The sequence below is a fragment of the Leptosomus discolor genome, chromosome 3 (genome assembly GCF_034619465.1).
Source record: "Leptosomus discolor isolate bLepDis1 chromosome 3, bLepDis1.hap2, whole genome shotgun sequence".
NCBI lineage: Eukaryota > Metazoa > Chordata > Aves > Leptosomiformes > Leptosomidae > Leptosomus > Leptosomus discolor.
Window position 1 is genome coordinate 85,587,664 of NC_141393.1, and position 24,892 is coordinate 85,612,555.

At 42.0% G+C, this 24,892-nt stretch overlaps 1 protein-coding gene across 1 annotated transcript in view; it reads right to left on the minus strand.

Moving 5' to 3' along the window:
- The window catches only part of AK5 (adenylate kinase 5), an 82,742-nt gene that overhangs the window by 5,845 nt on the left and 52,005 nt on the right, over nucleotides 1-24,892 (minus strand). Inside the window, exons 9-12 of the mRNA XM_086462899.1 lie at nucleotides 13,029-13,071; nucleotides 11,891-11,935; nucleotides 4,507-4,670; nucleotides 3,368-3,484 (exon numbers count right to left, since the gene is read on the minus strand). Coding sequence (XP_086319025.1) covers nucleotides 3,368-3,484; nucleotides 4,507-4,670; nucleotides 11,891-11,935; nucleotides 13,029-13,071 — 369 coding nt within the window. The remainder of the gene's footprint in view (nucleotides 1-3,367; nucleotides 3,485-4,506; nucleotides 4,671-11,890; nucleotides 11,936-13,028; nucleotides 13,072-24,892) is intronic.

Consider the following 24,892-nt stretch of genomic DNA (forward strand, 5'->3'; position numbering starts at 1 on the left):
ATGTCAATGTTTGTGGTGTAGCTCTACATCATCACTAGCCATGGCATCAAGGAAGGACGTGATCCATTTCTCTGCATTTTCAAACTGGTGAGTAATTCCCAAATTCTATGAGAAGCCCACCATTTAGTGCTCTTTGGCTAGTGCCAAATGAGTCATAAGGGAGAGTCTGCCCTTTTTCTACAAAGCAAATAAATATGTATTTATTTATTTTTATTCCCAGGCCTTGGCAAAGATAGTAAATAATTGTCACTATCTACATTTGATTGTAGACATTGCAGTACTTCATGGCTGAAAAAGAACTGGCAAGAAAGAACAAAATGTTCCTTATAGTATTTTAGGAGAGAGCCAAAAGTTCTAAACACAAATCCCTGTCGTTCTTTCCCTGAGATGCTGAAAAATGCTTGTGTCGTTTAGCTTAAATCTTGCAATATGCTCTGTCGTGCACCCTGCTCAGGCACAGCTCCCGCTGACACCAGGTTTTGTCTGAGCAGTAACTGTTGGGCTCAGTCTAAAGGGATAAACTCCACTCTATCAAGTAAAATAGAGGTGTTACACGATCTGAGAAAAGCAGTGTGATAATTTTTCCATGCTGTTATGTATTAAATCCTTCAGTGTATTTTTCCATGTAGTTATGTATTAAAGGCTCTCGGGCTTTTTCTCATTCCTTCCCTTTCTAGCAGTGATTTGGAGAATACCTTTCAGGAAGGAGTTGAAAGGTCTTGAGAAAAGATGATTGTTCTTCACACTAGTGACCATTAGAAATTCATACTTTTACCATGGCTACTGAAAAGAAAGTCCAAATGACTGCTGTACAGAAATTGCCATTGCTACCTTGTGGACAGCCCTTAAAGCAAGAAATACTCTAAAGGTAAATATTTCATGTTGGGCCTTCTGCATTTGGCTTGGTACGTCTGGATTATACTGACCCTCCTACTACCCTAATGACTTGCTAAGAGACAGCTGAAGCCAAGGGATTATGCCAGACTGATCCATGACAGGCTTTCACCCATCCTTTGTTTCCCCACAGCTCAGGAAGCTGTTAATTAATGCCGTTAGCAGCAGCAGGATTGGGTTTGGGGATTAAAAAAGTCAGCAAGGCAGTTCTAACAGCGCCAGAGACTTAGATCGAGAAGTTGAAAAAGAAGTGGGCTTAATCAACGATGCAAACAAATGTCCTTTTTGTATAATTGGACTAGGATGGTGAGGAGTTATTTCCTCCCAGCTCCACATGAGGAATTCCATGGTCTGTTCTAAATTACAACAGAGTAAATGAGGAATGACTCCTTTCGTCAGTTATAGTCACATCACCACCTTACAATGAGGATATAAGGGAGTCTACTGACTGGCAGGATCAGGCAATGGTATCTTGTTTGATAGACTGGGTCTGATGTGCTTTTGAAAAATCTGTATGGTTCTCTTCAAAGTTTCAATGTTGCTGTTCTGTGGAATGCAAAACATTACCGAAATGTCATTCTTCAGAGTTAAGAACTGTAGAAAGTAAAAGTAATTGCCCCATCAGATATTACAGCAATTTTTACTACTGGTTTGGGGTTTTTGTTCCCCAAATTTCTGTTTTCCTGACACAATTTAGCTTAAACAATGCATGCTGAGGGGACACCTGCAGGAAGCTGAGTAAGTCTAATGTATTGGGTCTTTACTTGGTCTCACTGGGTGTCTTCCACCTGGCGATGTGGAACTTATAATTTAATATAATTTTCTACTTCTCAGCTAGAGAAAGACTGATGAGCAAAGAGAGACACACAGCTCTCTAGAATTACAGCTAGGTAAAAGTGCAATTATATCATAGAAAGGAATTGGGCAAAACTGGCTGGAGAAAAAGCTGTTTCTACACAGCTAACTCTATTTAGGGCTGTCACGCTTTTCAGTGTAAGCACTGTTCCCTGTGTCTTCTAAATAGAACAGCTCTTTGTTAACAAGTACAATGCTTTTTACACAGCATGTACATATGTAGCATTATTCATTTGCACTTTGCTGCCATTAATTAATAAAGCCTGATGTCTACATCTTTTCATTCAATTACAATGTAGGAAGAACTTCTCATCGCCCTTTAGAAACAACTGCAAAGAATTATCTCCGTAATGACTCACTTAAAAACACTTCACAGACTGGCTGAGCAGCTTACAGCCAGCCAGCTTCACCCTGCGAAAACTGATGTGGACATGCGGATACAACATGGATGACTTGGCACATTCAAAGTTATCACTTGGGATCCTTGTGTTTGACTCCAAGTGCCAAAGGCAGCTCGGGGCTACAGGATTGTTTGCTGCTATGGTGTCTGAGGGAACTGAAAGGGGCTCTGCTTTTGCCCTGGATGCATCAAGACCTGTTTGCCTGGCACTGCCTCAGCCAGGATGCTCCAACCTCCAAGTCCTACTTTGCAGCATACGCCAGCGTTCACAGGACATGGCACGTACGCCTGCCAGAAAGGCAGCACTGCTGAAATAGCTCCTCCTCCTGCACAAAATGAAAGAATTCTCCAATGTCTTTTTACTAGTCTGTGGCCTTTAGTAAAGGCACTAATAGATCAACATTTCTGTGAATGGCTTCTATAGCAAATCCTGTTGCCCATTATTTTGTCCAGCTTCTGATGCCTAAGTCTTGTTAGGCTTTTGTGACAACCAACTAAATAAAGCAGCTAAAGGTTCACAGAGAAAACAGGGGATTCATTAAATTTTATTACCTTTCAAACTTGTGTAAGACATTGGGGAATGTAACCTAATAGAATATATACTTAACTGTTTCCTCTAGTTCACCGCTTCTTTTCTCTTAAACCCTGGCAAATTCATTCACAGGGCTTACACAGAGTATTTTCTGCAGATTGAGAAATGTACAGCTGAGACTTCTCAGTAGGTCTTAGCACATACACAGAAATCGATAACTCTCTGAACTGCCACGCAGTCACTTGCGAAACGCTCTTTTTATGGCTATGCCACCTGTTACTCATCATAAAAAACAAATCCGTGGTTTGCTGTTTCAAAGTGGCAGCAAGCTTTAGCAATGGAAAGAGAGATTAACTGTGAAGGTACATGCTTTCACGAACCTACATCACATGCTGCCTGGTGAGATTCTCATGAGAAGTACAGCAGCCACCCACTAGAATTAGAAAACTAATTCTAAATATGGTGTTTTCCTCTACATGTGAATTGTTCCCAGTTTATATTAAATTTGGGTAAAATCAGCTGGAGTTGCTATATTGATGGGGTGCCAAAGCTTCAGCGCTCAGCCAGACAACGCTGTTGGATTGGCTCTGTACATTGCAATCTGCTAAAGATGGAGACCCAAGCAACATCAGAAGTCCAGTCCTATTGTAAGAGGGGACAGAACAGTGTTACGAATATACGGTCACCTTGCTCTCAAACTCTTCTGCTTCTTTCAGCTCCCGAGGATACCCGTCGATCAGGAACCCTTTTGTGTCCCCTAGCTTGGAAACCATGGCTTCCTTCAGCAGCTCTAGGACAATACCCTGCATTGGAAAGAAAGGGAGTTACTTGGTTAATTAACAAGAAAGACAGAGACCCTTGGTTTTTACACTGACTTTAGTCCTATGCCCTTGAGAACTCCCTTGTTTTGCTAAAAGCAGGTCCTGTGAATGCAGGTGGTGTTCTTGTCCTGCAGGTAGCAGGGCACCCTACTTTTTATTCTCTCAGGACCAGCTATGCTACACAAACCTAGTGTTGCAGCCCATCCAGGAGTTCCCAAAGTGTCCTCTAGATAGCTGGGAACATTTCAGAGTTTCAAAATTAATGCTAATACCTGTGAAGCTTTGGAGCGCTGCTGCAGCAGTTTCCAATCTGACTGCACTTTGCTACATCATTGATATAATTTTATTACATGGAAAGTGATAAGAGACCTCATCTGACCAAACACACCAAAGAGCAAAGCAATTGAAATCAAGCCACGGCACAGCTTTTAGCCTCCCCTGAGCAGCACTTCCCAGTGTCTAACTGCAAACACACCCTATGATCTAGCTGCGCTGGCCAAAGACCCACCCGGAGCTGGGGCTGCGGACCTGCCGTGTAAGAGCCAAGTCCAGCTGAGAACAACACGCTTTGTCTTCAGTCTCCATTAAACTACAGTCCAGCTACTCTGGGATGCCAGCCAGCTCTGCGGGGAGCTGTGCAGGTATTGTAAATCAGAATAGCTGCCAGGAGGACCAGCTCTGAATCTGAAATGTGGAGCTATGAAATGGACATAAAGTTTGTTTCCTGTACTTATATTTTGCAATGCATAGCGCAGCATCTGTCTCGCTGTATTTCATGACTAATTTGTTGGCTATGTGAGTCTGAAACGTAAAGAAATATTGGCACAGAAAGAGGAAAGAAGTGCCACGGGTCTGGCAATGAGGAAACTTCTCCCTCAAGTTGCAGATTAATTTTACTTACGTGGGAATCATCAGCTCTAGTCTCTTACTTCCACCCTTTTAGACAATCTACCTACCACTGCCTTGGTTGAACCATTAGGGCCCCAAATAAAACGGTCGCTTACACCAGGCACTGGTTCACCGCATTCCACGACGTCTTTGATCAACGTGCTTCTCTCTGAAAATGACGATAACTCATTTTGGAGAAGGTCACCAGCAGACAGGTGAGTAAATCCGTATTTCTTGGCTAACCATTCGCATTGGCTACCTTTGCCAGAGCCAGGCCCACCTTTGTGAGGGAAAAACGTCTAGAGTTAGAAAAGAATAAATATCTGCCTTTTCTCAAACTATTGCAACCAAGACCATGGGAGGAAATTGATGAGACTGCTTATTCTGCCCTTTTTTTTTTTTTTTTTTTTTTCCCCAAGGACACTCTATACAGCATAAAAAGTCATACTTCCCTTCTGGTACACCACGCTGCTGACTCAAAAATGTGTACTGAGGTGGAAGGAGTCACAACAGCGTGAAATCTCTTGCAGAAGATAACCTGTTCCTGAAACACCGTTACCACGAAAGGAAAAACATGAAACAGCCAGCAGGGAAGGGTATTTGACTCAGGACACGTTCAGCCTGACAGCCGCACCAAGTACGAACAAACTGATGTTCACTGCGCCTTGTGACTGAAGTGTTTTGCCCCCGTTTACGGACCGGGAAGGTACAGACAAAGAGCTGGTGAAACCTGCCCCTGCTGCGTGGGGTGCACGTCGGTGTGCTGTAGCCAAACCCTTCGGCGCTGGGGCAGACCTCAGAGCAACCTGTCACTGTGCTTGCGCCCTGTCCCTGGGGCTGCAGAGCCCCCGGGTGCTGCTCTGCCTGCCGGCAGCCCGGCACCGGCTGCTACTCTACATCCCCGGCCCTGCTCGCCCGGAGAACCGCCGCCGACGCAGGCCCCGAGCCGGGCCGCCGGCCCCCGAGCCGGGGCAGCTCGGCTGGCGGGGCGCTCAGGTGGCGCCGGGGGCTGCTCCACAGGCCGAGGGCAAGGCCCCGCAGCTGCAGCCCGGTGCTCGCTCCTCCGGAGCCTGAGGCGGCGGGGAGGGCGGGAGGGGAAGGCTCGGGCGAAGGCCGCAGGTGTCCCGCCGGACGCGGCGCCTCACGCCTCCTTCGACAGGAGAGCTGCGGCCACCTCGCTCCAGAGCCCCAGAGCTCTGCCGCTGCTGGGCGCCTCTCCGGCCAGCGCCCTCTCCCTGGGGCCGTCCCGGAGGCTCTGGGTGCCTCCTCGCTCTGCTGGTGCCGGCGCTGCCCCGTCCCACCTCCTCCATGGAGGCGGCTGCTTGTCCCTCCTCACCCTCAAGGCCGGCCCTGTGGGACGCCGAACAGCAGCCGCCCCGGCCCGGCGGGAGAGACGGGCGGCCCACGGAAACCGCTGGAAGCGACTTCTCGGGCATCCCGCTCGTCTGGCTGCGGCCCCGGAGCTGCCGGCGGGGCTGAGGTGAGCGCCCGGGAGGGCCGAGGGGCCGCGCTGGTGCCGGGGTGAGGCTGAGGCGGGGCCGGGCAGGGCCGAGGGGCCGCGCTGGTGCCGGGGTGAGGCTGAGGCGGGAAAGCAAATCTCTGCTCTGGCAATACCAGGACGTGGGGAGAAGCTTCCCGGTGTGTAGCAGCATTGCTACACTTTTTGACGGATCTGACCAGCAGATCTGCTGCAGTAGGAGGTAATTACACCCTTGCAGGGAGACAGCGCTCACAAACCAGGAGAGGAGGAGGCAAGGCCGAGGTAAGAAAACCCACACCTCTTTTCAACAAAGTTTTTTAAGCATGTGACTTGTGTGTTTGGGGCCTGCAAATACGACTACACAGCTCTATTATGTGGATTTAAGATCCTAGAAAATAGGTGATTTTCCTTTTTGTTTATCTGTCCGTGAACAAATACAGGAATAACATGTTTGCCATAGAGTGAGTTTGGCACCGTCTTCTCCTGACTTGAACTTTCTTCTAACTTTTGCATTCAATTTAAGAAATAATTGCTCCAGGCATATAATTTTCAGAGGTTTTACAGTACTGTAGCTGAGAATAAAAATTGGGTCATAAAGCAGCAGCACCCAAGGAACAGTTTTGTCTGCTGTAACCTGGAGTGTTATACTTCAGCTTCACAATTACCAGCCCATGGTGTGAGAATCACACTTGTGCTACAGTTTTAGCTAGAAACATCTTCGTCACACTCTCGTTTTCTTGACAATGTGGGTTACACGTTGTTCTTCTGTTGCTTTAACAAGAAGAACATTATTCTTTTGTAAAAGCGCCAACTGAAAGAAAACAAGGAATAAATAGGAGTGGCTACAGAGAAATAGATGCAGAGAAATTATAGGGAAGTTATCTGTAACGAGACCGTTAAATATCTGCAGTGGCAATTTTATTTCTGGTCTGTTTGGGTTTTTTAGATTAGTAAGTGTGTGTGTGTGCATGTGCTTGTTTACACATTCTTCTCCTGGCCTTGGGTACAATAGCAGTGCCGTAATTTCATCCTATTTATTTGGTGTATATACACAGTATTAGGAAAAAAAACAGCTATCAAGACAACTTTATCCTGTTTCTTGTATAACTGTTTCTCTTCTGAATGTAGAGCAAACCAGAAATTTTGTAATGTCCCTTCATATACTAAATAAGCTAGATCTTTTTCTAGAAATAACAGTACAAGGGCAGGTTTTGGTTGTTTATAAATATTCAGAAAGTTGATGTGTTTCTATAATACCTTTAGCTGTTAGTATTTTAAAAGAGAACATTGTCGGAATGACAAAATATACAGGGCATACACTGTACTGAGAATTACTATGCCTCTAAAACATTAATTAAAATTTACCATGTTTATTTTTTATAGAAGAGTTTCAACAAAGCTGAGATTAAAATGCTGAGCTCTTTAAAGAGGAGAAGACATAATTAAATAACAGTTATGTGCTGAAAATGGTAATTTTTATGGCCACTGCTGTTAGTTTAGTGTCATTTGATGAGCAGCAAAGCATCCTACTGCTTGACAAATGCGTATGAACCACTTTACAAAGTCTTGCGCTTTCTCATCAGTGAGTGAGACTGGGTTCTTGCTTGGCCTGACCTAAGAGGCTGAACGCCCCCAGGAAACTCAGCGCTGAGGGCCGCACGCTTCCTCGGCATTTATGCCAGTATTAATTCACATGCCTGGAGTTCAAGTATTAGTTAATGTCTTGTCTCCTTCTGAAGGCCAGTATTTAATGTGATTGAAAAAGAGCTATTTAGGTGGGAAAGAACGTGAAAGTGCATTTCCTTACTAACTAGATACTTCCTTCCTGCTCAGGGTATAGACTGGCAGGACTGCTACGTAAGCAGCTTTAACAACAATTTAACCCTGCAGTCATGAGGCTTACTATCAATTTTTAGTGTTGCAAAAACTGTATTTCGTTCTTTCAGAGTGTCTCTTTATTAAATCTATGCATTTTTCTTTTTTTAAAAAAGGAAAAATTTAATAATTTACTTGAAGAAAGTATATAATGTATCAAAAACTAGCACAAAGACATTTTCAGTTACAAAGGCTTCACTGCAACTTGTTATGTCCAATGATAGGACAAGGGGCAATGGGTGCAGGCTGGAGCACAGGAGGTTCCACATGAACATGAGGAAAAACTTTTTCACTGTGAGGGTGGCAGAGCACTGGAACAGGCTGCCCAGAGAGGTGGTGGAGTCTTCTGCCCTGGAGACATTCAAAACCTGCCTGGACCAACCCCTAACATTCTGTGATTCTGTGAACCTGAGGCATTGAAAAAGCTAGTGAAGTTTTCCCAATGGCTTAATTGTTAGGAGAAGGAAAATATGTCCCCACTTTTGTTGTGAAGGTGTAAGATCCTTTGTGAACGCTGTCATTTTTTCTGTATGCCGTCGTCTCTTCGTCTGCCTACGTGTATTTTGGAAAAAAATTTGTGTTAACCAGTGACAGACTGATTCACAGTAACCCGCTGTTCAGAATAATCATGGTGTCTTCCAGTTTTCATATATGATGTGAAGATAAAGAGTTAAAGCCTAGAAAATGGCCAGAGGAATTATGAGTGTGCTGTGACCTGTAGGAGAACGACCAGCAGTTCTTCAATGTTAGTGTGCTTTTGTATCATGCTAGTATTGCTAAGTGCAGTACATCTTGCTTTAAAGCTCATTCATCAATTTAACAACAAGTTGCAGATTACGAAATGAAGCACGTTGTATCAGTCAGTGAGATTGTTCTTGGAGACTGAAGCCTTTGTGTGTCCCTTCGTGCTTTCTGATGCAAATGGTAAGCAAGTATCTGGAACCAGGGTACGAGACAGAGCACAGGCGTTAAGTGCAGTTCCATACATTGCTTTTCTGCTGGCCAGGCTGGATTAAAAGGTCTGTGTGTTCCCTCAGCGCAGTTTGCCCTTCCATTATGCTGATTGAGCTGCCTGTGAAACGGTGTAAGGGGATCTTCTGGTCAATAGCTTTCTGGCAGCAGTGCTGACTTAGGTGGTCACCTTTCCCCATTTAATTACTGACTGCAGAAATGCTTCACCGAGAGCCCTTCAAGGGGAGAAACAGAGTAGTCTCAGTGGGCAGGGAGAAAGGACAATTGCCCAAGCAGTGCTTTGGAGTGTTTCACAGCAGCCTGCCTCAGGTCAGTGAAAGATCTCAGCCTGCACCGACGCTCTCACACCTGCTCTCCTCATGCCCCAGCCCACGAAAGGCCACAGCCCTCGGCGTGCGACCCAAACGCGCCGGCCTGGCCCAAGCACAGCATCACCAGCAGCTGAACCGCTGCTGCTGGAGGGAGCCGGGACTGCTGCTGCCGGGGAGCAGGGACAGGAACAAGTAACTGGAGCAACTTGTGAACCAGCTCTGCTGCCAGAAATATTAATAAAGCAGAAGTGTCATACAGACAGACTGGGATGTCTCTATTTTAAACTTGCCAAATCTTACGAGTTTATCATATACCAAAATACCATGAGCATTTACATAAAACGCCAGCAGCAGGATTTACAAGAGTACCGCTGATCGTTTTAAAACGTTTCAGTTTCTAGGCCTGATTTTCATAATGAGTATCATCCATGTATCATGGAAAAGTGCTTGCAGGGGAAACCTAGCTGCACAATGGACCCTCAGAAGTCAGTACCGAAATCAAAGTAACCCCAGTCAAGCTATGATTTTGGAGGATTTGATCAGTTTGGAAACTCTATCAATGCTACGTGGTTTATTTATACAAATAGAAGTAAGACTTTGCTTCAGAATATGGCATTTGAAGGCTTCTCCTCTGTTGTTCTGTATGATTTTAGTCTGAGTGAAACCATATAGGAATGATGACAAAACCAAAAAACCCTCAACTTTTTTTTTTTTTCTCTGAAAGATGATTTTAATCACAAAACAACCTGGAGCACATGTTGGCAGAGTGATGCGATGTCCTGGGACATCACTGAGTTTTCATCCCTCTTAAAGAAAACAGGGAGTTAATTTAATGGAAAGTCAGAGAAAGCAGCCTTCCTCAGCTTCTACAGTCAGTGCTTGGACTGACTGGGGTTTTCATTACCAGCACTGCTCATCCTGTGCCTATCTGACTGGAGAAGGAGCTGTACTACAGGTACTGTAGCATAATTCAGGTTGGAAGGGACCTTGTCTGGTAAAACCCTCTACTCAAAGGAGAGCTAAATTCAAAGTTAGATCTAGTTGTTCAAGGTCTGACATCCTTGGACAAATAAAGACTTTGAGATGTGTTTGGGTTTTATTTTTGTACGCACAAGAAGCTAGTGTCTGCAGCTGGTCACGTTTTACCTGTAAGTGTAGGTGGGGACAATATCTTCAGAGTGCCAGCTGCAAAGCTGCTCTTACACTGAGCTTAAACCTTTATCAGCCTTGGTCCATCAGCAAGAATATGACAAGGATTCTGCAGAGGAAGTTGGTCACACTGACCTTGTTTTAAACACCACAGTTCAGGGTAAGCAGGGAGTTTGTCTCTGATCCAAAGCACAGAAAGGTTTCTGAAAACTTCCTGATTTGTTTCAGCCTCAACCAAAGCCAAATGTGGCTATGTTTTATGGAGCTCCTACAGAGGACAGGGAGGGATACTGCTCCCAGTAACTCCTTTATGTACGACATCTTTCTGGGTGTGATATAGAGAGTATCACATTAGTTAAGAATGATCAAATCATAACTTGTTCATTATGGATTAGATTTTACTTTTCATGTTGCCCTGGTGAAAAAGGTTTTTTTGGTTGGTGGGGTTTGTTTGTTTTTTTTAGTGACTGGCAATAAGCACCTAAGTTTTGAATATTAGAGCATCACCCAAATTTATCTTTACACCTGTTTAATTTTTTATTTTTCTCTTGAATTTTACTTTACAGGCCAAATTTAACTTGGTTTTGCCTCTTTTTATTACCCTGCTGTTATCGCCCATGTTTTTGACTTGCTGGTTCTATGCCGCTGCTTTGATGTCTGGAGAAAACATCGACATTGTTTCTTAATTAATCTGAGTTGACTGTTATTCCAATTAATTCCTACATTAGCTCTAATGTAAATCTTTGCTAATTAGGTTTTTTTTTCTTTCTCTTTTTGGACAATTTTCAAGGGAAATTAGTGGGGGAGGGAATCACTTGTCTGCTTTTTTCCCTTTCTCTTATAAACAGTATCTCATCAGCTATGGCAGATGGTGTACTTACTTCAGCTAGTTTGTAAACTACTTCAAACGCACGTCTTTAGAACCCTAGTCTTAAAACATCTTTGTAAGTATCTTACTATTTCCTCATTGAATTAATCTATGTAATGAGTAAACATTCCTAATGACACCTGAGACCGGGAGCTTTTCCCATTCAGTATCTACAGCAGCATGCTGCAACCCGTCTTCTCTGCTTTCCTTCTAGTCAAGGTACCATGGGCTGAACGTTTCTAGTGCTGTCCACTGCAATGGCGTACTCGCCCACTGAGAGTCTGTGGTGCTTTTTTTTTTTTCTTTCCCCCCCCCCCCACCCGTTTTGTTCCGCTCCTGTGAGGCTTCTTCAAAGTCTTCTGTTGGCCTTGTACAAGTCACAGTGATCAGACTTCAGCTCTTGACTGAATTGAAACCCGTATTTACAAAATTTGTTTCACAAATGAAGAGATGGAAAGACCTGATTTTTTCACCTAAATCTCAAAATTCTGAGTTATAAATCCAATCTAGTAGCGTTTTAAATAAAGCTGGTGAGGCAGCTTTGCTGCAGGAGATCACACAACACTACTGTAACTGCACAAGAACTACGGTCGTTCTGAACATGTTCCTACTCAAACAGCCCTCCTGCTCTGAGCTTTACACAACTGCTGCCAGCATGGTCAGAACCAGGTTAATATTAATAACATGATGTTAGGTCCTAACTCCCTCTCAGAAGACTAAACGACCATTAGCAGCGTAAATACTCTTAACCAAACTGCTCTGGTAAACTCTGAAAGAAACCACAATCCAAACCAAACAACATGGGGATTTTCAAATGTAGCAGTTAGATTAGGAATCCTACTTACCAACCACAAGAATTATGTTGGATTTCCTCAGATCTTCTGAAAAGTCTAAAATGAAAATAAAAATTCTTTAGTTAGCAAAAGCTGCTAATTTTGATCTTGGCTACTTTCCACACTGAACTGTGTAACACTGCTGCAAGGTGATCTGATTTTATTAAATTTACTGTAATGCTCTGCATTCCAAAAGGAGCTATTATCCACAAGCCTATTTATCTCCCAGTTCTCACTGCAGACATGCTAAAAATATTTTACCTGAAAATTAGACCTTGCACATACACATCAGTTCCTTAAAAAAGACAAAGAGGAGAGAAAAAAGAGAAGCAGATGCATCTTGATGTAACAACATGCCTCCTGAGCCACTGCATTTTTCTCTGAATATGTTACTACATTATAATCGCTATAGAAGTTTGTCCACATCCTGTTCAGATTTTTTATTTGGTTCACTACATCTGAGATGTAGTTTTAAATTCCCCTGAGCCTTGAATTCAGCCAAATAATAATCATCTTAGCTGAAATCCAGGAATTACTTGTTACTTTAGCACCAAAACTACTGTATGTGCTACAGCTTTGCCTTTTACTGAAATCATATTTTTAGAGAAAGCAGTTTCTTGTAGTCTGAGTCCCAGTCATTAGCCTGATGATACCGGTACAGAAGGCAATCTTGCACCATCTGAGCCTGCGGGAATTTTATCATGTCTTTGACTTAATCACTTACAAGACACACTAATTTACCACATACAATTTTGTTTTTTATTATGTAGCATGTACATCTTATTACAGAGTATCATTAGCCACAAAAGGTTTTGATTAATCCTTTCGTTCCTCTTAGACTCTCAGCAGCTCTTCCTTTACAGCAAGCTTTTCGTAACTGTCAGGTTCTGAAAACACCTATGGGACCTGATGCTGATTAACAGTAATATTTTCTAATATTTTGGATCCACCGGCCTAAAGAGTGTAGAAATGTCTTTTACAAGCTTTAATTTGCATTCAAAGAGAATTCATAGGATAAAACTCTTTCAGACATAACTTTCACAATATAAATAACCTGAATTCACTTTACCTTCTAAGTAACTATTTAAAGACAAGGGGAAATCAAAGGCTTCAACATCAAATGGCAAATGACACTGAAAAACAAACTCACCTCCTGTGCTCTCATAACCGGAAAAACTTGACTGATCCTCCTCCTGTTAATTAAGCAATTGACAAATTGAAATGGATATGCTGCATAGTTTGCATTTCTTCTCGTATCTGCTTATCTGTATATCTCAATATCTTCTCCACATTCTAACCTCTCAGTTTTCATCTGTGTTGGGATACGGTTAACAATGTCACAGAAACAATGTTAGTTCTGTTTCAGTTGGTAGAACATGCGCATGGAGAGCCCAAGAGAACTGGAGATGATTAACTAGCCCATACTGGTTGTGCGAGGAACAGTATTTTCAGTGTTGAACTGCACAGTTCCAGCACGACATACACGCAACCAGTGTGCATGCTGAACTGCTTCCGAAGTCAATACTGTACGATAAGCTACTAGTAGTGGAAAGGCAATATTGGAGTAAGTTCTAGAAGTGAGCTACAATATAAAGATGAAATTAGTCTTTGGTCTAAACCAACGTGAATGTGTTTACCTTCAGAATGCTACAAGTAGTTACGAAGGCTGCTGAGCTACAAAGAAGGATTACACCAGGGAAACGGGGAACTTGGCATGTTTTTTCCCCTGATGCTTGGCCACTTAGAATTATTTTGTCACATACTGTGTAGTACAGCCAATGAGGAGTTACAAATACCAGCCAGCAGGAGTGTCAGAGGGGGAATCCTTTGTTGTTCTTACAAATCAGAATTACATATATGCTGGATGTAGTCTAGGTTATGTAGGGTCAATATAGTCACACCACCAGTGCTTTATTCTAGTCTATAAAATATCAATAATGGCACCGACAGTAACATTCTTGTATTACATCATCAGGGCGTAGTATCAGCATGGAATACACGATGCTAGTCCTCTCAAAGTAACATGGGGTTATCAAGCTGTGGTTGCTGACAGCTCTGCTTCAGCACGCTGTCAGAGCTAGCGGCTGTTCGGGATCCGCCCAGCTGCCTGGCCAGACGAAGTGGAACGACCGGCAGGGTGGACAGAGCGGTCAGCTGCCGGCCGGCCTCCTTCCCAGGGTTCTCGCACTACCCCTGCAGGTTTCTCCTGGTGTCCCCTTTATCCCTGAAGCAGAAGTGCTCTTCATTAGCCTGCAGTACCATTACATTGGCTACACAGAATGTTTTCATTTTTTGATTCACAGTAATTCTCAGCCTATTACACTGCAGCGGGAGAACTGCCATCTTAAAAAAAAAAAAAGGCAAAATTTAAAAAGCAACTGGATCCACTAAGTTTCCAGGAAAGTATTTCAGGAAAAAAGTCTTCAAAGAAGAGACTAATCTCTTTCCGACAATTCAAGTGTCAGTATTAACCCTACATGCTGCTTCTTTGATGTAATAATACCATAAAATACGTGACCCTGCAAAGGATGTATTACATGTAAAAGGCCTGGTTTTAGAATCAGCTTCTTATCGTGCTTTTGAAGGTTTAGGGATCAAAATCATTTTAGGCACAAAGTTTAGAGTAAAGTTTCTTTAAAAATGGAGATCACAGTCACAAGTTTACAATCAAGTGGAAGAGGCATTACTTCTTCCAAGCACTGCTCTCTCTTCTCCCCTGTGACTGCAGAAGGAAAGCCTGGTGGGCTGCTCAGAGCAGCAGGGGCCAGTAAAGGCCAGTTTAAGTCAGGAACAGTTCTAGTATTTTAGACTTGCTTTTCTGGTACAGAAATATTGTTTTCAAAATAATGGCTTTTTTTTCCTCCACTTTTTTTTTCCAAAGGGCATCTGTTTCATAATTCTGTAAGACAACTCAGCACACAGCTTGATGTGAGTGGGACCACCAGCCCTGCTGAATTTCCATGACAAAATAAGCTTCCCCGTATTGCAGAGAGTAAGTTACTCCATAAAACCATTTTTTCAGATAGAATTGAATAGTACCCAGCTGGGGCAAAAAGAGGTCCTGAAAGCCTGGTGTCGAGGAAGCTGTAAGAAAAGCTAGGAGGAACAAATTAGAACAGTTGGGCTACGATTAATTTGGCTTTGATGACAAGGTGTTTCTACCCAGTTTTCACTATTCTACTCTGAAACTCGACTTAGAACCGTTTCCCTTCACCCCTTTCCTCCCAATCTCCTCAAAAGTACAACCAGTTTTTCTGCTGATCTGGGCGAGGAGCTAGATCTGCTGTTCGCTGTGCAGTCCCTTGTGGAGCGTGGCAGAGACCAGCACCCTGGTTCACAGCAGTCCCCTCATATTGACACCTGACAATAGCTATTTCTGACTGTGTCCCTCCAGCAAGTCGGTCTCTCAGCTGTGAACGAACGGCTTAACCTGTATCGGCCCGAAAGACTGCTCCCCCCGGTCACCGAAGTGCTTTGGGAAGTAACTGTTTGATTTAGCAAGTGACCTCGTAAGGAAAAGTCCCACCAATTATGAGATGGCTAATAGTATTTTACACCACATTGCCATCAGGGATAGAGCGACTTGTCAGAAGTCTGAATAAAATGTGTCAGGCACTTTTGACCACTATTTTGACTTGGCAGCAGAACAGTCTCTGTATCCTTGGTATAGCTGTTTCCATTTAGTTGAAAGCAAGGTGAGGAAGATTATACTCTTTATGTAATGAGCTGTGAAGAACGGTGGGTCATCTGTAGTTTCTGGTGCCTTTAAAGCCAGGTTATATCTACAAACGTTATCTGGATAATACCAATTGGTGGGGCAGAGCTGACCATGTAACTGCTTCAACAATACCAACAGAACATCAAAATGATTGCTAAATAGACAAGTTTGCTACCTGTAAAGAATCTCTTACCTGACATTTGCCTTTACAGTTGGAAAATGCAGGCTTCTGACTGTATTGTGACCTCCTGTCATTTAGCTCATTGCTAGTACATATCTGACTAGTAGTGGGTACTTCACAGGTTTGTGAGTTTAAGTTACTGCCTGCCATTGCTAGGTTGTGAAGTAATTTCCATAATAAAAAAAAGGCGTGACAGTAAGTCACAGCAAATAATGAGGAAATGATACAGAATTCATCCGATCTTTGAGTTTTCCTACTAATGAATTAGGACTCTTAAGTCAATTGCTTTAAAGCAAGCAATACAATATTTATTTTTTTTTTTATCTAATGATGGGACATTTTCTTCATTAGGATTTAGCAACAGCTGTTGTGAATGTTTGTTACCTGACGAAATGAGAAAGCTTTTCTGTAACCCGTTAATAATCTCTGCTCCAGTCCTTGGGGTTTTTTTTGTAACATGGAAAAGAAAAAAAGGTTTCTTGTATCTCCTTGTTGTGCTTGACTGCTTCTTGAAAATAGTGGTGAAAAGTGCCTGACACATTTTATTCAGACTTCTGACAAATATAACAAGAGTTCCTCCTAGAAATTTGCTGAAGAAGATAAATAATGATGGATGAAGGAGAAAAGAGGCAGCAGTGAGACTGAATTTAAAATACAGCATGATTGTTGCCTAAAATTATGCTCAATTTTCAAGATTGCATTTGAGAATGTAAATATTCAAAGGAATGTGCCAGCCACAAATTATTTAAACAAATAAAAACTACACGTTTCTCTGCCTAAAAATATTTGTTGAGACTTGAACTTAATGTGTAAGCAAAAAAAACCCAACAAAAAAGGCAGCACAGACAAACATAACTTCAGTGCAGCATGACATAGTGCCTACAGTAGGAAGTACAGGCAAGGACTGTTGGTAGTTGCATCATGGCGATCTCATCAGCCCCCCCTTAACAGGAATGCAGGTATATGGCCATCGATTTCTCAGCACACTGTGGCTATGTCATTCTCCCATGCCATACTCCTCAGGTATGCAAAGCACTTGTGCTCCTGTAGCGTTTTATTTCTTCCAAGAACAGTTCCCCATCAATCTTCCTTGTACTCCCTTTGGGAACAGAGGCGAGGGCATTATTTCCATTTTCGCAGAGACATTAGGTGACTTGTCAATGTAAACACAGTTACATATGGAAGCAGAACTAGGCTTAGGAATTAGATTTCCACTTTCACCTCTTTAGCCTGTAGTATATTTACTTTGAACTTTTAGTTCTAAATAAAATAACATTAAATGAAATCTCAGATGTTTGCAGATGATGCTTCTACATCTAATACCCTTAAGATCAGCTTTATCTCTCAATTAAATAAACTCTCTCACCAATTAAGAATAGTGTAGGGAATCAGCAGGCAGTACGAGATGTCTGTTGAGCACCATCTGGATATACAATTTGTCTGCTTCAGCACAGTCCAGCCTGTCACAATCTGTCTGGTTTAAGAGTTTGATGTGTTTGCAATTGGACTGAATAGGCATCTACCTAATCACCGAGGATGGTCTTTCAGATTAGATGTATGAGCCTCCATTTATGAAAACGTAGCTGTCACTGAGTGGTGTCCTTACATAAACTGCAGACATAAAGAGCCTGAGCAAGTCTTAGCGAGGCAAAGTTAAGCATCGGAAGAAATCAGGGCTACTCAGAGCTCAGTTGTGGAATTTGTCTCCTAACCTCCTGTTTTCTCCCTGTAAGAGCAAATGTTTGGTTTTCATGAGATGTGCTGGGTGAGCGGCAGGTTTTATGTATGGGCAATGGTCCCTGGGAATGAATTTTATGAGCCATACGGTTGCTTGCCATTAAATTTGATTTATGATTCAAATTACGTTTGAGGCTGAGCTGCTTTCTGCAAGCTGAGTGTTAAAGTATGCCTCTGGAAAGCAGGGGTGGCTATGCTCTGACCTCCTCTGCTCCAGAACTAACGAATATGTGTAAGTAAGATAAGATACGGTATGAATGCATTCAGACGTCAAGGCTTTTTCTTCCCCCGAAAGGCATAGCTTCTTATGCAGGTCATACTCCTCAGCAGAGTGGAGTTATTTGTGTCAAAAGGGACCAATAGTAATTAAGATGAGAGAACAGGGCTAATGTTATTTGAGGTGATTTTGTTTGTTTGGATTGCATACAACTAGAAAATGAAAAAAAAAATCCGTGTTTGTAATAGCATCTACAAAATGCTGACAGAATATCAGATCGCTATGATTCCCTTTTACTTGTGGGTTTCTAGCAAGGGCAGGGATCTCTATGCCATTATTCTTTGAAAATAAACCTTATTATCAGTTCTGAAAAAAACCCACCCCAAATTTAGACCTATACAGAGGTAGAGATTAACTCGTTTTTAACGCCTGTAAACCAAGATTGAGTTATCTGACTTTTAAAGATACACAATGTTTTTTTCAGATTTTTCATTCTTGTTCTTCGATAGCATAAAGAAGAACACCTATCAGTGTTCAGAGGGGAAAAATCACAATCTGTTTGCTGTAGTGTGGGGGGTTGGGTTTTTGTTAACTTCTGTAGGGTTTTTTTAATGACAAAAACTACATGTGATTATTAAGCATGAAAATGAAAGCGGAATTTATTTAGTTTCATATTCATTTCCATACACTGGAAAATGGGAAAAAATTTCAAACAAATTAACTTTTAAGGGCAAACTTAACAAGCAAGGTATGCAATGAGAACAACCCTCCCAGCAGGGTAGCCGGATTTTACATGATCAGAGCAGCATAAGAGTGTTCTGGTGAACCAAACACTTAATTTGTAATTTTTATATTAGGTTTAAAAGGCTGAACTAGAGGGGACAGCATTGTATCTGACTTGAAGAAGAACTGGGCCTTAGTTTTTAAACAGCTTTGTGTTCTGAAGACACTTGAGACACTCGACACCCATGTTATCTGTGCATAGTTATTATCTATTGCCCATTTAAAAACACTCGTTGCATACAGTATTCAGGTACTTTTCAGCAGATCTATATTTACAGAAATTTCCTAGTGCCTACAAAATTCTTCCCAGAAGTTGTCACTACTTTTCCTTTCACGTTTTTCTTTTCTGTAAATCGCCATCACTCCTTAAATGATTCTCCTCCATGTGGAGTACTTAAGCTGCTTTTTATTTATGCTGCCCCCTCTCCAGGGGCATCTTGTTACATCAAGCCACTGCAGCAGGGCACCTTGGGGACCTTCCAATGCCTTTGAACCACAAACTCGGCACCGCTTTGCTCCTTTTCTTAGGCTGCTAATGACAATCCTAATGAATGCCTCCCTCAAATCATTCACCATTGGCGCTATAGGCAGTCTCTCTGCCCTGAGCTGTTTCATTGCCTTCTGACAGCTGGAATTCAGTGGTTCGGGTTTTTTTGGCTTGCTGGTTTTTTTTTTTAACTTCAGATGAAAAAGGCTTTTCTGCAGGCCAGTCTCAATTCAATTTCCAAAAAGAAAAAAGAAAATATCTTGGCACAGAGAAGGACAAGAATAGGGTGTTGTAAAGTGAGACCAGCTGTGGCCTCAGATCCTATGATTTGCTGCTCCTAAGATAGAAGTTGACAGCTGTGCTCAAATTTTACCTCTCAAAGATCTTCTGTGCTTAACGTTAGGCCAAGCATATTCTAGGTTTACACCTATTTGTGTTTTATTAGGTAATTTTATAGCTTTCAATAAGGAACCTCACAGTATTTATAAAGAACAACTCTGGTAAGAAGGAATTTAACTATGGGAAGAATCAGCCCACTGATCTGAGATGCACTACTGTGAAGGAAGTCTAAAACTAGGCCACCTCTCACTCCCTGTGACTGGTTTTTAAGCCCAAATTGGCTGAAGTTGACTGCACAATCACGGGATACATGAGGAGTAAAAAGACACCAAATAGGAAACATATGGCTTCCTGAAAATAGATAGAGGATTTTTTTCCTTTAAAAGTGTTTCCAATGTACCCAGAGAAGCCACTCGTCTGCTTCAATACAATACAAGTAAGTTAGTTAAAGAGCAGCTTTGTATCCCATACAGTAAAATAGCATCCTTCCAATCACTGCAGCTGAGTATGTACTTTGACAGTGATTAAAAAATATTAATATGTTTTACAAAAAGATGTTTCTTCTTCAGTGCCTTAAAATATAGGAATTGTTGCTACAAATGTTTTCAAGGACGGGCTTTGGTACCTGCCTTTAGGGAGTCTGGGCTATGTGAACAGAGCCCATCCACAGCCCTGAGTAAGGTGTCTAAATCTAGGAGGCAGGGGTTTAAAATACACCTTTGCACTTCTTCATCGGCTTTAGGTGCAATATGAAATGTGCTGGTGTGGATCCTATTTGCATCAACTGTGTGGGATGTCTGATATTCCCCAAGAATTATGCAGGTTCTCTGGGCTGTCAAGGTGGACCTGTAAAACACAGAACTCGTAAATTTAGCTGTAGAGTTATATTTTGTGCGCAAAAGCATAAGGCTTCAGTTTGCCAGAGAAGGGGCAAGCTGGCACGAGGAGAGGGGGTACACTAGTGCTGTTGCCTAGAATAAGGGTGAGACACTGTAAATTGTAAAGCTCGTTCTACAGACACCTTCCACAAGCCACAGAGATGTGTCCTCAGTTACTGCAAAGCACTCAGTGGAGCACAAATGCAGCACATTGTGCAGAACGATGCTGTCGCTGTGGTTTAAATCTCCAGTAACTCTCACACGTGCTCACCAGCCCTGTGCCGAGTCCTCGTGCCCTGTGCTGCCCACCAGAGCTGCAGGCAGCAACTTTTGGTTCAGTCAGAAAAGAAATGGGGATGCAAAGACTTTAACTAACCTTGGCAGTTCAGTCTCCCTCGTACATGTATCACCAGAAAGTAACTCCAAATAACGTCTGTGAAAGGGGGAGCAAACCACTGTTTCTGGCATTCCAAAGAAAAAATGCAGATTGAGCATGTGGCAATTTCTCTTGCCCGTTTCGCCATGGTTTGCACGGCGAAAACAGAGCAGTAGCTTTCTTTCACATGCCTTTACTACAGTGTACAATGGTGATTCTGAGAGAGAAAAATAATTCTTCAAGCTTACGAAATGATACAGAAGCACCAAAATACACTTGGTTTGAGCTTATTAAGGGAGCACTTGTAACAGGCAAACTGTAGTACTTTGTTTCTAGAACTGATTTTTTTTTTTAAGCATTTAATAGGATAGTTTCCATGGCAACTTGAACTGAACAGATTGTTCATTGACTTCAGTACATTTCTATTAAACATCTTTTCTCTGTAGTTAGGCCTGCCTCTCCAGCTCTTTCATCTCTTTGGATGCTTACTCATTATCTCTCTTTGCAGATATCCTTGAAGCAGATTGGACTCCACCTTTCTGTGCTCTTTAACAAAAACAAATGTTGAGGGAACAGAGTTTCACAGTCATTCTCAGAGTTTCCTAGAGTCCATTTTCTTTTCTATTGCATACTCCTGTTTTAATCAGTTTCCCTTTAGAACCAGAATCTGTAACTCGAATCAATACCGCTGCCTATCAGCAAAAGAGAAATGGACACCGCAGAAATGTTCAGCATTAAAAGCCCAAATGCTGCACAGAATATATGAATAAAACTGCTGTTATAGAAGAAGTTCCTGATGCTCTCAAGTAAAGAGGAAGCACATGATTAATACAGTACATTGTAGATCTGACACCTTTAATTTAATCAACGTTTATCTAATTTTGAAAGGTAGCTTTAGAAGTCCCAATGAAAACTTCTCTTGCTAATGGAGATGTGCAGTTTACTCTCTGTCCTATTGGAATGTCAACCCCTGGAGTACCGTGTCTGAAGGGTTAAATAAATTAAATGGATTGAGTCTTTGATGTAGAGAAAATGGAGTCAAAATGCAACCGAGTGACAACAAAGTGACAACTGATATGAAACAGTAAATGGAGGAAAATGGTCTTTGGTTTAATCCACAGAGCTTAGTTAATTGAGGCTTTCAATTTGCTGTTGCCCATTGTTTTTAGGAATATTTGTGTTCTCCTTCTGCATTGAAAAAGACTTTCAGGGCCTTTTCATTCTCTCTCTTGAATATTTAAGTTTCAAGCTATGATAACCAGCCAGGCTGGAAACGGTGTTATAGTCTTAGTAGCAATGGAGTCTGTTTTTCACCAGTTCACATCAAGCTTTCCTCCTGCTCCCCTGAAGCCTAGATTCGGATGTGCTCTGGGTGGGAAATGACAGCAAGCTGTAAGAAGAATTGTCACTACATGGCAACAGCTTTTAATCAAGAGCTTGTTTCCTCTCGTTAGAATGAGAGTAAGTCTCTTTGAGGGCTTTTTTCCTCTGCTTCATTTTGGTTTTGCTTGTTGCTTTTCAAGTGAGCTGTCACATTTTCTAATTATAAAACATTCTGCACTTGAAGCAAAGATTGGGTTATGCAATTTTCTTTAATTCAATAGATTGCTTGTCACTGCTGAACAGAAAACCTTTTATTATCTTTCAGTCTTTTTTACATCTACTTTCCCTAGGTCTTTGACACACTTGGGGAAAAAAAGAAAGGCAATCTCTCCTTTGCATGTGCCATTGCATTTGCCTAATTGCGTAAGTAAATGCAGTCTGGCACTGGAAGGACATGAAAATGCCTCAGCTATGCACTGGTAACTTCCTTTGAGGCACAAAAATGTGTTTCCATGTTCTGCAGATGTGAAATATATTCACCATCACCACCTCAAATATTAGAAGAGGCTACGTACATTTTTAAGGCTTTTACTTGAAGTTTACTTGATTTTCGTGTTTCCCAAATTCTAAAGTTATCAATTCTATAAGCACTTGTTCAGGAGTGTATTCACTCTACAGTCATCTGACTGTATGTTTTAACTTTTTCTTTAATTAGTCTAAATATTCCTCAGACTAGCTCAGGTTGTCTTGAAAACCTTGTTTTCACAAGAAAATAATTGGATGCTCTTTTCTTCTGGAACTCTTTGATAGGATTCACTGATGACAATTTTTCAATACTCCCTTTTGGCCTGAATGCACTTGAAATAAGCCAAATGGTAGGTTTTTAATTAAAAATCCGATTTTTAAAGATGAAATTTGATCTCTGGAAACAAGTGACATTATACTGACATCCTCTCTGGCAGAGCTGAGAAATTGAATGGCAAGTATAAATGAACACAGCGAGCAGTGAAAACCTGTATGACACTTGAGAGCATTCCTGCAGCAAAAGACAATCCTTATTAAACCAGATGCTAGTCATGCGTTCTGCAAATTTCCATGAAGCACAAGTCTTCCCTCATTAGAAGCTATGCTGTTGCACCCAAAAGTGAGCGGCCCAAAACGTATTCCTGATGTCTTAATATGGGTGAAAATATCTGAAAATTATCAGTTTACTGTGCTTTCATGTTTTTCAATCGAGTCACAAGTAGTGTAATCATTACTCCAGAAAAGGCTACAGAGATTGCTACCACGTGAAACTTTGGCTGGTTCTTCCACAAGGCACTCTCAATGAGAGGTACTGTCTGCTTTTATGTTCATTTTTTGGAAGAATACATTTTGGGCAGTCATTCTAAAAGCCTACATTATTCCTTCTGTAATACAGGATCTGACAGCTACAGATCTGAGAAAGAATATTTATTAGTGATTTGGAGAAAAAAATCTTTTTTTTTTTTTTTTTTTTAACAGTGGGTATTTCTCTCCTGCCTTTCAGTGCTGTAGGGACTTGGCGATTACAAGTGTTCCAGTTCTTGAAGCATCCATGCACAGCTGGTAGAAAACAATCGGCTTGCTTTTAATTTACTTATATGAATTTAATTGAACATCCATTTATAAAATGTGCAATACAAAGCTCAAGCTTTTTCTGAGTTATTTTTAATTCAATTTCCTCCACGTACTCCTCCAGAAAAACCAGACCTTAGCCTGTGTTAGTGTTGCTTTGCACTGTTTCAACAACAGGTACCAAGTGTTTCTCAAAGTGCTTTGCTATGTTTTGGAGCACTCCTAGAAGAGCTGATGACTACATCAGTGGTTGGAACCCCACCACTCGCTCTCCCAGGTCCTGCCCGCCAGTAGGAGAGGCCACTCTGGAAGGAGTAGTGTACATCTGAAGAGCTCGGACACTTCTTTGTTGGCTTAGGTCACACTGCAGATTTTCCCAGCTCCTTCCAAGAATGAGAAAATGCAAAGGTATCTGTGTACATCCGTCTGAGCTGTGCAAGCGATACTCATCCCCAGCTGTGCCTCTGTCTTCAGCACATCTGTACTGCTCTAACTCCCAACTCCTCTTGTTCAGTGACTACCAAGATGTTCTGCTAAAATTCAGCCATTTTTAGCAGCTCAGCTGTGTAAGGTTGCTTAGAAACCAGCCTTCTTATCCCCCACATTCTCATGACAGATTTCCTGTGCAGTAACATCGCTGCATGACATGTTCGTATCCAGACACGCACTCCTTTGCCACTTGAGATTCTCTGAGTAAAGGGCTGTTGGTGCTTCGCGCAATTCGCAAACAGCATGTGGTAAATCACTGGCCTATTAAATCACTGCCACGGTCAAAATGAGCTCAGGTTTCGAATGCGAGCCATTCCTCACTCCTGAATTTAGTTATTGATCTTTTCTTCCAGAGAGTAATTTCTAATTCTGTTTTTCAGACTGGGTAGCTAGACGGTATCACAGTTGTCTCCACTCCCTTTGCTTCTGCATGTAACGCTTGCACCATTTCGAAATTTAGATGGTAAGGGCTTTTGGTTGCAATTGCTTTCTCCTTTGTGTTGTCTGTAAATTTGTACAAGGCATCTCATATGAACTGGGTATATAAATATTTATTAGTAATAGAAATATTTATGTTTTTTAAAATGTCACTGACAAGTATCAGAGATACGAGCTTGCAGTTGAAGAGAGTCATTGTCAGCCACTTCATAATTATATATCTTTCTTTGATGGAAGGGGTTTTGGTACTGACTTTACTTCATTTATCCTTCTCTGTCTGGTAAGAGTATTGTACTCTTGCCAGAATGGCGACGTGTTGGTCTGGCAGGATAATGAGCAAAGCTACCGCCAGAGCTGGCAGAAAGAATGCTTGCTGCTGACAGAGACGGGAAGGGCCCATTGGAGCCTTCTTGTTTAGTCTCACGTAAGAGCGATGTGCAACTTCATTCAAA